Below are 10839 nucleotides of genomic sequence, written 5' to 3' on the forward strand. Positions count from 1 at the left end.
CCGGATGTTTGCTTTATGTCGCTCGCTGGGAGTGAAATCAACAGTAAGAGGAACAGCAGTTAAACGGTTTTTGCGTCCGTGGACTTGTGGTTGGAAGTGAAAGGACTTTCTTGGCTACTTTTAATCAGTAGAACTACTAAAGACACAAACATGGCGCTCACCGACGCGGACGTACAGAAACAGGTAAAACTAACTGCTTGTCACATGGACCCAAACTTTAGGTAAACATAAGAAATCATAACAGGCTGGCGACAGTCCGATTAAAGCTTTTAATTTATGAGCTGGTTAACAATTATTTTGCATGTAGGTGTCGATGCTGTGATAACGCCACATTAGTAATGGTAAAAGTGCCATCTGAAGTTATTGTGAAGTAAAGAACTGAACAACGTAACGTTCCCTGGCATGTGAATACAAGCCACATTCCTACGGAAACGGGGCGTCTTACTCCCACAAAACCTCGCGTTTATCGTGAACCTTGTGTCACTTGTTTTGTTTTTGTCCGTTTTGTCAGATCAAGCACATGATGGCCTTCATTGAGCAAGAGGCCAAGGAAAAAGTGGAGGAAATTGAGGCCAAGGTAATTCAAGTCAACCAGGCTGTGTTGTTCCCAGCGTCTCTGCGCTGAGCATCGATGACACTGGTGCAAATGTGCTCACAGGCAGATGAGGAATTCAACATTGAGAAGGGTCGCTTGGTGCAGACCCAGAGGGTGAAGATGATGGAATACTTTGAGAAGAAGGAGAAGCAGATTGAACAACACAAAAAAATGTGAGCTCATTATAATCTAGTTAGGATGTGTATGCAGACCCATGAACCCAAGAGAGGATGTGGTTTTGGCAGCTTTACACAAGAGTGTGTGAAAATGAGTTTTTACCACACTGCCTGCCATTTTTAATTTTGTGTTCATCACAATGCTCACCAGCTTTTTATTTTTAATCTGGTTGAGATGTCAGTTAGTTCAGTGTCACACACAAAAAACCTGTAAAGCAAGTCCTGTTTCCCGTGTGAGTGTTTGCTGCCTATGTACTTACAGATTTTCTCTCTCCCGGCAGTCAGATGTCCAACCTGAGGAATCAAGCCCGGCTGAAGGTTCTGAAGGCCCGCGACGACATGATCGTGGTTAGATGGCATCTCATGACGTATCATATACGTTTGATATAGAAATTGATAAATAATTTCAGTTATTGATGAAATACATTACAAATACATTTACAGCTGTGATAACACATGGTAAACATGTCTTGATTATTCCTTAACAAATGACTACGTTTCATCTAAGTTTATTCACATAACAAAATACATTGATATTTTTTGAGCAACAAGATTTCATTGTCTGTAAACTAATATTTTGTACCTCCGCTCTGTTGTCAGGATCTATTGAATGTGGCCCGTCAAAGACTTGCAGAGATTGCCAAGAACCCTGCAACGTACTCCAAGCTGTTAGAAGGCCTATTGCTTCAGGTAAGTTAATCTATAGACCTAAAATGCTTTCCTCACTAAAACATTTTCCTCACATGATAGTCTTTTCTTGGATCCCTTAGCTGTTCAGTTTCCATCAGTTCCATCTAGTGGATTGACATGTTAAGATGCAAGATCATCATAATTTTTTACCATTTTCAGTATTGCACTTGTTGTTTTTACCATAGTGAGGTTTTCTAGTCATATATATCGAATTAAAGTATGGCTGAACCCTATCAATTGTTTTAAATGGTTCACTGCTTTGTAAGTTTGTTCTTTTACGCTGTACAGGGTTTCTACCAGCTCCTGGAACCTAAAGTTATTATTCGCTGCAGACAGCAAGATGTAGAAGTGATTCAGGTGAGGCTTCATTGTCAGTCGTATTAAATGTTAGGTCATGGATTTGATCCATTTAATAATGCAGCGTGTTTTATTGAATGACAGGCTGCACTTCATAAGATTATTCCTGTCTACAAAGAGGCAGTGAAGAGGAACATAGATGTCAAAATCGACCCAGAACGTCATCTTCCATCAAACATGTATGATAATTTAATTTACTTCAACATCCTTTCCTATTTTTATTGGGATCTAAAAAGGACAGATTGGTTTTGGTTCTCTCATTTTTGTAGCTGCGGAGGAGTGGAGCTTTATAATGACAATGGGAAGATCAAGGTTTCCAACACATTGGAGAGCAGACTAGAACTTATTGCACACCAGGTACAAACATTTTATCAACATATCCAAAAATCACTTTCTTGTATTTGTCTGTAGATGGCAGCAGATCCTTCCACTGAGATTAAATAGGACAAGAGAGTTGGAAGAGAAACATTTTAATTCCTTTTCCCATTTAGTTTATTTTGTGTTATTATGTGTAACCTGACTTTATCACTGACAGATGATGCCAGAAATCAGAGAGAAACTGTTTGGGCCCAACCCCAATCGCAAGTTCATGGATTAACTGTGGATTCAAGGAAGGAATTCAGGCATGGATGGATTATTTAATGTGACCTCAGACATCTCCTTAGTGAGTCTGGACAACAAACCCCTGAGTTTTATACGGAATAACATGGATGCGTCAACTGCCTACAGAATTAATTATTAATATAACAAGTAAAAATTCACATGTAGGTGCTTTTTTTGTACCATTCCACAAATTTAATTTTGTTGTTGTTTACAGACTGTTGCTTTTTTCAACCTGCATCTTTAATTCTCCAAAGAAAATATGCTTTGAATGCACATCTATAGTTGACTTATTTTGAAGACCACAGGGTGAATGGATGTTCATCATAGATGTTCTGAAGCACTTAATATCCGTGTGTGTATGTGTATTGCAAAGACAGAGAAATCAGCATGTTTGAGACATTTTTATTTACATCTTGTAAACAAACCGCTTACTATGGCTATGCTCTGTCTACAATGAGGAGAATGTAGTAGCATAAATACACTAACCACATCTAAATGTCTCATTAAAAATGTAAAAAAAAGCTTTAGTGCCACCCAGTGGACTCCAGTAATGGCAAACAGTTGGCAAGACAAGGTGCCATACTCCCTCCATGGGTTCTAACACATATCTGTCCTGGCTAGGTTGAATTCTGGTGCAATGTTTCAACATCAGCAACTAAGATTTACACTTGATGGCTTAAGAACTAAATGCAGTGATAAGGCTTTAGTTGCATTATTTTAGTTATTGTGCGCTTTGTATGTGGAACTAAGCAGTAGGAAGCACTGGGCCTCTCTGGGTTTTCACGTAAACCCATCCAAGCTGTAGAGAAGAGGAAGTCAAGGCTAGATGGGTTAGCGTATATTGTACACTAATACTGGGATTAAAGCATTACCATCAGATTATCAAACGTTCTTAGAGACACTGGCAGGCAGCACCTCTCAATCCAGTGAGGGAGTTCAGGATTACAGGTCACATTCCACGGATGGAGTGGGAGGAGTGCGTAACAGCGATAGGAGATGCATGGTGTCTAAATGATTGGCATTTAAAGTCAAGCCAGAGACCCACATCTGACCGACATCAAACATGATGCAATGCATGATTAAAAAGGAGTTTGTCACTTACGTTGGATGATGCACGGCTCCTTGTCATGAGCGTATTAATGGTTCGATTGGCTGCCACAGGCAACATGCAACGCTTTTGTTAATCAATAGGTGTGTCCCAGGTGAAAGGAACAGCTGCTAATGCACCAAGCACACTGGGAACCCACACGTCCTCTTACACGTCCCCTCAGATTAGTCACACACAAACATGGGGACCCTGTTGAACCTACGGAACCCTGCTGGCAGCATGTACAACCTAGAGAAACACAATTAGTTGCGGTCCACATATTAGTAAATAGAGCTTCAACATATCTGAGACCATCGTCCTCTTTCCATCCATTCCTTCCTCTGTCGCCACTGTTCACCCAGCTGTGCCGTTCTCTCCAAGCAGCCGATCATGTGAGGCCACGCAACCGCCACCGGCCAAGCCAAGCGCTGCTATCCCAGTAAACCCAGCACCGTCTCCCCTACACCGAGAAAGTAGATACCCTGCGCAATGCCAAACAGAGGAGCGATGACCAAAGCCCGGCATGTGGCACCCTTCAGGAATGCTGATGGGCCCTCCCGCCTCATGATGCGCCTGCAGAAGTAGAGACAACAATGAGAGGAACAAAGTTGAATGAAGCAGTTGTTACTGGGGCGACATTTTACTTCTGGCTCCTATTTATTCATTCATTTCCACTGACCGTGTGCAGTCAATAATTCCTCTGTACGTGTCCTCGCCTTCACCCTTCTGCAAGGTTTGCAAACGAGTCTTTATGACTGTACAGACGTGTAAAACACAAGATGCTCTTTAGTTACATACACCTAAAAACGACCAGTTAACATTCATTAAATACAGTAGTTCACTACTCCAACTGTCCCATCATCTGCTACAGTATTTGACCAGTCAGACAGCTTTGACCTTCAGGTACTCCAGTAAATAATGGCACTTGAGATGTGTTGCTTTTTAATTTTGGGTTAGAAATAATTTCCTCCATCTTCCATCTCAGTAGTGAAGTAATCAGTGTGAAACACAGAATAAAGATAGTAGATGGATGCTCATCTTAAGGTCGGAGGCTACACTGCAATTTCCAAACAGCAGTGGTTGCGCCACTGAAAAGCACAGAAGGAAAATTCTGGCCCAAAGCACAAACAAACTTTGCTCCTCATCACCCATTGTTACACAGGGGTACAAGGCCAGACTGGCAGGGGTTAGTTTCTGTCTTCAAAAATGTGAGTGTGTGAATGTGATTTTAGGTCTGATGAGACCAAACCTGAGCTGCTGTAATCCTTCAAGACACATGTGCCAACCTGGCAAGGACCCAGCACAAGGTCACTATCTGTTTTTTATTTTATTTCAGCAAACTATCAATCAAACTAATTAGAAATTTAGTTTTTGTTTTTTTTGTTGAATGCACACTCACCATCCAGTGGTGTTACAGCCACCGCTGCAACTGATCCCGCAGTGCAGCCTGCCACAAACGACTGCCAAAATGGTGACCGGGCCTGCACGTCAACCTGGCCGCCCGCTCTTTCACGGCCCAGAGTATTGAGGTTGGCAAACAGAGGGAAGTAGATCATTGAGAAGGGGACATCCCTGAAAAAAATATTAGAATTTATTCAGATTACGAGGAAAAACCTGGATATCTGGATATCTATGAATTGGAGAATAGCGATGCCGCTGTGCTGTGTCTGGCTACTGCACTGCAGCCAGACATAGCTGGAGGAATTTATCGATCTGTCTTAATTGGCTGTGTTGTGTTGTGAAATACGACAAACACAGTGTGAGTTATGCAATTTGAGATCAGCCCATCGGAGCATTGACGACCGAGTTGAATGGCAGGTCGGCAAAACAAATGCAGTTGTGCCAGATCACGTGGTTTTCAGCATGAAAGCAATGTAATGTTATCGGTTGAGTGGTAAACAGTTTGAATATGGGGTGTTATATTAAAAATTAATATCAAATCAAAGCAATAGAGACAACTGGCACGTGTCAGCGGAGGGTTCGATTTCTATGTGTATGACCTCATGAGGGTCGCTCCTGCCCCTCTGTAGAGGCCAGCAAGGCCACGGGTCTTCAACAGCTCTGCAGTGATGGCGGTGGCCGAGGGACGCGTCGTAGGGGCCGGCCGGGCCGGGCCCACCAGCGACGGGGCGGGACCAGGAGCTGCCGCCTGGGCTGGGGTTGGAGCGGGCCGTTGCGCAGCTAATGGACAGATAACAGACAGGTGAGCGGACAACAATGTGTGTATGTTTCAATTCCGCTTTGTTTGTTGACATCCATTTTGTGTGTTCGCAAACTCACCGAGCCGCCCGGCATCCTGTAGTTGGATCTTGAGCATCTCCATTGGAGTGGTGACGACTACCTGACAGGTTCCAGCTCCGCATCCTGCCAGCACCTCTCCCCACAAGGGCAAATGCCTAGAAACAGGGTCAGTAACAACCATGTGTCGCAAAGTTTAAGTGTAGTTCGATACAGTCCTATAAATGATGTATCAGTAACGTTCTAAAATTAAGTTACCCGTCTTTTGAGAGCTTTTGCCTGAAGACGTCATTGGCAGCCAGCTTTATGGCTTTCTCTGGAGTAACCAGCGTGAGGTTCACCGCTGCACCTACAGGACACACACGGCCACACAACAGTGACACGCGGGCTTCCGCTGATGTACACAAATAGACCGAACCTACACAGCAGCTCATAGGTCACCGCTGTGGTCTAATGATAGAAGAAATGGGGTTATTACGATTAAAAGATCAAGGGCTCGCAGGGTAAACAAGACCGTAGGTGGTTGGATTAAGCTTATAGTGAAGCTGAGTTGTAGTGTTGTTTGTGGCAGGGATTAGAAATGGGAATAATACCTCTGTAGCATCCGAAATAACCCTCTGAGCGCACTGTCTTAGTCAGACAATCCAGCCTGGGGAGACAAAAGCAGGACAAGAAGCATGTATGAGTGCTAACACACAATGAGTAGTTAACACAGATCGCTCTTATTCCGCTTCCTTTGAAAGTCTGATCATAGACCTGGCCTTTATCCAGATGTGTGACTTCTATCCTGTCTGAACAACAACAACAACCTGGAAACACACTGATGGGTCTTAAACCTTATGAGAAATTCTTTTGTTTACTGGCAAAAGGCAAACAAATCCGAACCCCATGATGGAGATTTGAGGAGGAATAAGCCCTCCAGGCTATTTTTTCCACTCTGACTCACAGTGGAAAACCACAGTCTGCTGGCTCCGGGGATGGCCACACCCAGTCAGCCAACACTATTGATGCCCACCAGATGTGCGCAGCGCAGGCCGTCAGTGTGGCTTTTGAGGACAGTGGAAGTGTGCTTTTCCCTCAGCTCTCGATTCACTTTCAGTGTAAGTGAATGTATTCATTTGAACAGCTTGTTTCAGCTGTACATGCGTCCTTTTGATGAGATCCCATGAGCGAGTTCAGAAGTCTCAGCACCAACAACACTGGGCCAAATATGGGAAGAGTGGTTGTATGTGCGGCTCCACCCTCTGAGATTCAGCAGCAAAGAATTTGAGCTGCGGTTCTGTCAACAATGTTCTTGTGCGAGTAGCTTTGATTAGATTGACAGCACATATTTGAGCGCTCATCGGGTAAAAGATGCAGATGTGATTGCACTTTGAGAAGAAAAGAAAGCATCTCTTTTAAAATGTATCATTTAGTGACATTATGATGAAAGTTTGAAGTGATGTCTCAATACAGAAAACGGGCAGTAACGGTGGGTTGACTTGAGCCAGAGCAGCTTTACTCACATTCCTTTGTAGACTTGGACCCCCTGCTGGTTTTGTAGGCGGGTCTTGGCCAAGTCAATAGGAAACACACATGTCACGCCGACCAGGCCTGCCACGCCCCCGTTAATCAGCTTAGCGGGGAGGCTGCAAAGTGATCGACAGAGACACGCACACACACACACGCACAGACCCATTTACATGTTGTCACTGGCGCAAGCCGTGAAAGAAACACACAAACGGTGACACAAATGAAGCCGGCGCCGTGGGGAGCCCTGCGTTAGCACATCTGCAGCCTCATCCTCATCCAAACACCTACAAGATGAAGACTCTTACCTGACTCTCTTCTCTGCCATCCTGTTTGTGTTTGGGCTCCAGGTCCACTACGCCTCTTCCTCCTCCTCCTCCTCACCTACTTACGCGCCCCCTGCCTTTTCCTCTCCCCTCCCACGCTTCGGCACACAGCCCGAAGCCGTCACCGCGCTCCAACCCTCACCTGGCCCCTCCACGAACGCGGTTCACTTCTGCTTTGATGTGGACCGGCGCGGACTGGTTTCCTGTTCCTCTCCCTGGTACAACAAGGGTGGACGCCCTCTTTCCTGTTGTGGCCAAAACCACCAGTGTTTGATGTGTGTCCTCCAGCCAGTCTTTTTGATTTGTCGCACCTCAGACCAGAGCTCGGATTCTCCCCCACTGCCTGGAACAACAAAAACATGCAGATAATACTTTAAATACTGGGGATTGACATAGCTCATGCTGAATATCGGACCTAATCATTCATGAATGCATATTGTAGAACTGCCGCACTGAGACAGAACATCTTGAGTCACTCTAATCTGCCTGCTGAAAGGGATAAGAGTATTTGAGCTCGCCAGGAGCGCGCTGCAGAAAAACGAGAGGCTTACCGGTAGGCGTTTCACTGCTTTTGGAACCCAGCATGTACAAAGCACTGAAAAGAAGATTTGAATGGAAGTTGGAAATTTTTCTGGCATGTTTTCTTTTCTTTTCTTCTTAGAATTACAATAGCTTGGAGTCTGGTTTGAGTGTGTATCGCAGATAAGGCTGCTGCTGGTGAAACCTTATCTAGGCTTCATAAGTCTTGCTTTCTTGCTTTTTACTCTCATTTTCACATCTCTTTCAGCTGTTTATATTCTTGATGTCTCCCTTTCCCTCAGCTCCCTAATTAATCTCTCTCCTAATCCATTCCACATCTATTTTTACCACTGTAAACCTTTACTCTGTCCTCCTGTCTTTTATAGTTCATGCATGTTTTCAGTCGATCTGTGCCCCTATCAGACTTTTTCTACCATTTCAATTATTCATTTACAAATGTTTCTACTTTTTCCATTGCACAGACCTGGTCACATACTACACATGCCTTTCACTGAGCCTCTTTCTGTAAAACCTTCTTTCAGCTCAGCTACATTCACACACAGCAGTGGCCCTGCCAAAACACAGACAAGGGTGCCTCACCCCTAGCCAGCCAACCTCCAGCCTCCACCGCTCCGCTTGCTCCAAAAATCTGCACCGAACTTCCTCTGTTCACACAGCACAAGCCCCACATGACAGCTTTCCAAAAGCTTCATTTTCTTCCGTCACAAATACATAATGGTGATGAATGTGCCCTTACCTCTGCTGGTACATCTGCCAGGCAGGATCAAACTGTCCACTTCCCCTTACACTCCAACAATGCATGCAGCAATGGTAGTCAAGCGAGAGCGATCTGAGGGAGCCGCCACTCAGGGGCCGTTGCACAAACACAGCATTGTCCTGCTGCCTATAAGTCCCTCCCTCTTGTGGTGACTCTATGTGACACAACCCGGCAACACAGCTCTGCACTAACACAACCCAACAAACACTCGTGCCTGTGAAGCTGCAGCCAAAACGCAACACAGACAGTTGCTCACAACTGTCGCTAACGGAGTGTGTTTTGTTTTTCTAAGGATGTGTATGCAACAAGAGGAGAAGTGAAAAGGCGGCTCGTCAGTAGTGAGCGTTCCATTCAACAGTTGTAGTATTACGTAATGCCACAGGACACATTCAGTGCCACAGATTTTGCTACCAAGGTAGCAGTGATGGATCATTGTAAGAATTGATGTTTAGGGCATTTTCTTATTTCAAACTATTTGAAAGAATTTTAAGAAAGATATAATAAATGTGAGAGCATGTGAACTTTCCACTTTCCTTTCCTCTAAGCTATTTCCTCTTGTCCATTGATCGACACATTGATTCCAGTTAATGGAAACACAATTAACTATCAGTGTTGAAATTCAAAATTAGATTTAATTGTGTTATGAACACAGAAAAGTTCTCATTATTTTGCATTCATTTAAATTAAAAAGTATATGTGTTTGTTACAAAGCCACTAGAAAGCACAGAATTGCACCAACACATAATAAATATAATGCCTCTAATTTATAGTCAGTTCATTATGAAGATCATAGACAAATACAAATGCAAATGTCAAAATGTGTTATAAATGCATGTAAATTAAGCAGTTTTCTACACACTAGTACAAAGCAGACAGATTAATTTCCCCTTCACCTTGATGCAACCTCAAATACAAAGCAACTGTGGTTTTTATTTAAAGCGGTCAAGTGTGACTTACACCTGATTAAAGGTCTACGCGGAAGGATCTCTACTACAGGTTCTCAGAGCCATTTGCCAAGTTGCACACAAGGTATCCTTCAATGCAATCATCTATATGGTTGGCGGTAATAAAATTCCTGTGCTGTTACAATAACAGCTTCAGCAGCACTGATGATTTCCCTTTCACTGTTGTAACCATGAGCTTTCCTCTTGGCACCACATTTACACTGCAGATAGTTTTTATTTGCATGTTATTGTTTCCTCGCCCATGTGGTTTGCATGTTCTCTGTTGTCTGTTTTCCCCAAGGTTCTCCACTTTCCTCCCACCATCCGAAGACAGGTAGCCACGGCAGTCTGCGGCAAGGTGGCGCAGTGGGTAGCACTGTCACCTCATAGTGAGAAGGTCCAGGCTTTGATTCTTGGAGGCAGGAGGTCATAAGTGTAAAGTGATCGATGTAGAGTGATGGGGCTACATTGGTGAGAGAATGGTTGTTGTATCTGGTTGTCATGGTCTGTCCAGGGTGTAGCAGCCTGTCTAAAGTAAAGGTTAAGTGAGGAAAAAAAATGAGTCAATGAAATAATATTTTCAGCTCAGATTACTTAAATAAAAACAAAACCTACAAATGAAAATGTTTGAGTTTAATTAAATTTGTTATTTTAAGTTATTGCTTCCCTAAAAATTATTGTTCATTAACTTAAATATATTGAGGTAATGGGTTTCCTCGTAGGTTTTGAGTTCTGGTAACTTGTTGGGTTTTACATTGTGGGATGAATTAGTGATTTGTCCATGGTGTGCTCTGCCAAATTACAGCTGGGACAGGTTCCAGTAAAGCTGTAACCCTTGGTAAAACAAGTGGTTCAGATAATTGATGGAAAGATTGTTTTATTTAGTCAGTTTTATGTGTTGATCACAGAACCGCACTTCAAGCTTCCAAGTTTAAATTTGCGTCTTGGGCATTTCCTTATGAGTATGTGTGTTGTCTGTATGAGTACTAATATAAGGTGGGACTACAGTCTTTTTCT

General features: G+C 43.5%; 2 protein-coding genes across 5 annotated transcripts; one reads left to right on the forward strand and one right to left on the reverse strand.

Moving 5' to 3' along the window:
- Positions 1-8: 8 nt before the first annotated feature.
- atp6v1e1a (ATPase H+ transporting V1 subunit E1a) lies at positions 9-2579 on the forward strand. The gene is made up of 9 exons (XM_029152914.3): positions 9-183; positions 512-577; positions 659-768; positions 1053-1119; positions 1372-1461; positions 1750-1818; positions 1903-1997; positions 2088-2175; positions 2354-2579. The coding sequence occupies exons 1-9, from the start codon at positions 151-153 to the stop codon at positions 2414-2416; spliced, it is 681 nt and encodes a 226-aa protein (XP_029008747.1). The 5' UTR covers positions 9-150; the 3' UTR covers positions 2417-2579.
- A 228-nt stretch (positions 2580-2807) lies between these two features.
- On the reverse strand, positions 2808-9017 carry slc25a18 (solute carrier family 25 member 18). Of its 4 annotated transcripts, none has more exons than XM_029152913.3 (11): positions 8858-9017; positions 8133-8176; positions 7564-7924; positions 7252-7374; positions 6340-6395; positions 6005-6095; positions 5789-5904; positions 5509-5689; positions 4908-5080; positions 4188-4263; positions 2808-4081 (listed from the first exon to the last, which is right to left on the reverse strand). In XM_029152913.3, the coding sequence occupies exons 3-11, from the start codon at positions 7581-7583 to the stop codon at positions 3940-3942; spliced, it is 978 nt and encodes a 325-aa protein (XP_029008746.1). In that variant the 5' UTR covers positions 7584-7924; positions 8133-8176; positions 8858-9017; the 3' UTR covers positions 2808-3939. The 4 variants fall into 4 exon arrangements, with proteins under 4 accessions (XP_029008746.1, XP_029008743.1, XP_029008742.1 ...); XM_029152910.3 differs by adding an exon at positions 8701-8765 and having other exon boundaries at positions 7252-7924; XM_029152909.3 differs by having other exon boundaries at positions 7252-7924.
- Between the last annotated feature and the right edge of the window lie 1822 nt (positions 9018-10839).

The sequence above is a fragment of the Betta splendens genome, chromosome 6, assembly GCF_900634795.4.
Source record: "Betta splendens chromosome 6, fBetSpl5.4, whole genome shotgun sequence".
Lineage (NCBI taxonomy): Eukaryota > Metazoa > Chordata > Actinopteri > Anabantiformes > Osphronemidae > Betta > Betta splendens.

Bases quoted from the DNA above. Each gene is read 5' to 3' on its own strand.
- atp6v1e1a (XM_029152914.3), top strand. From the start codon at position 151: ATGGCGCTCACCGACGCGGACGTACAGAAACAG. The intron at 578-658 runs GTAATTCAAGTC...ATGTGCTCACAG, and splicing joins TGGAGGAAATTGAGGCCAAG to GCAGATGAGGAATTCAACAT. The intron at 2,176-2,353 runs GTACAAACATTT...TATCACTGACAG, and splicing joins TAGAACTTATTGCACACCAG to ATGATGCCAGAAATCAGAGA.
- slc25a18 (XM_029152909.3), bottom strand. From the start codon at position 7,424: ATGGGTCTGTGCGTGTGTGTGTGTGCGTGTCTCTGTCGATCACTTTGC. The intron at 5,905-6,004 runs GTAACTTAATTT...CCCTGTTTCTAG, and splicing joins CAAAAGCTCTCAAAAGACGG to GCATTTGCCCTTGTGGGGAG. The intron at 4,082-4,187 runs GTCAGTGGAAAT...CTACTTCTGCAG, and splicing joins GGAATTATTGACTGCACACG to GCGCATCATGAGGCGGGAGG.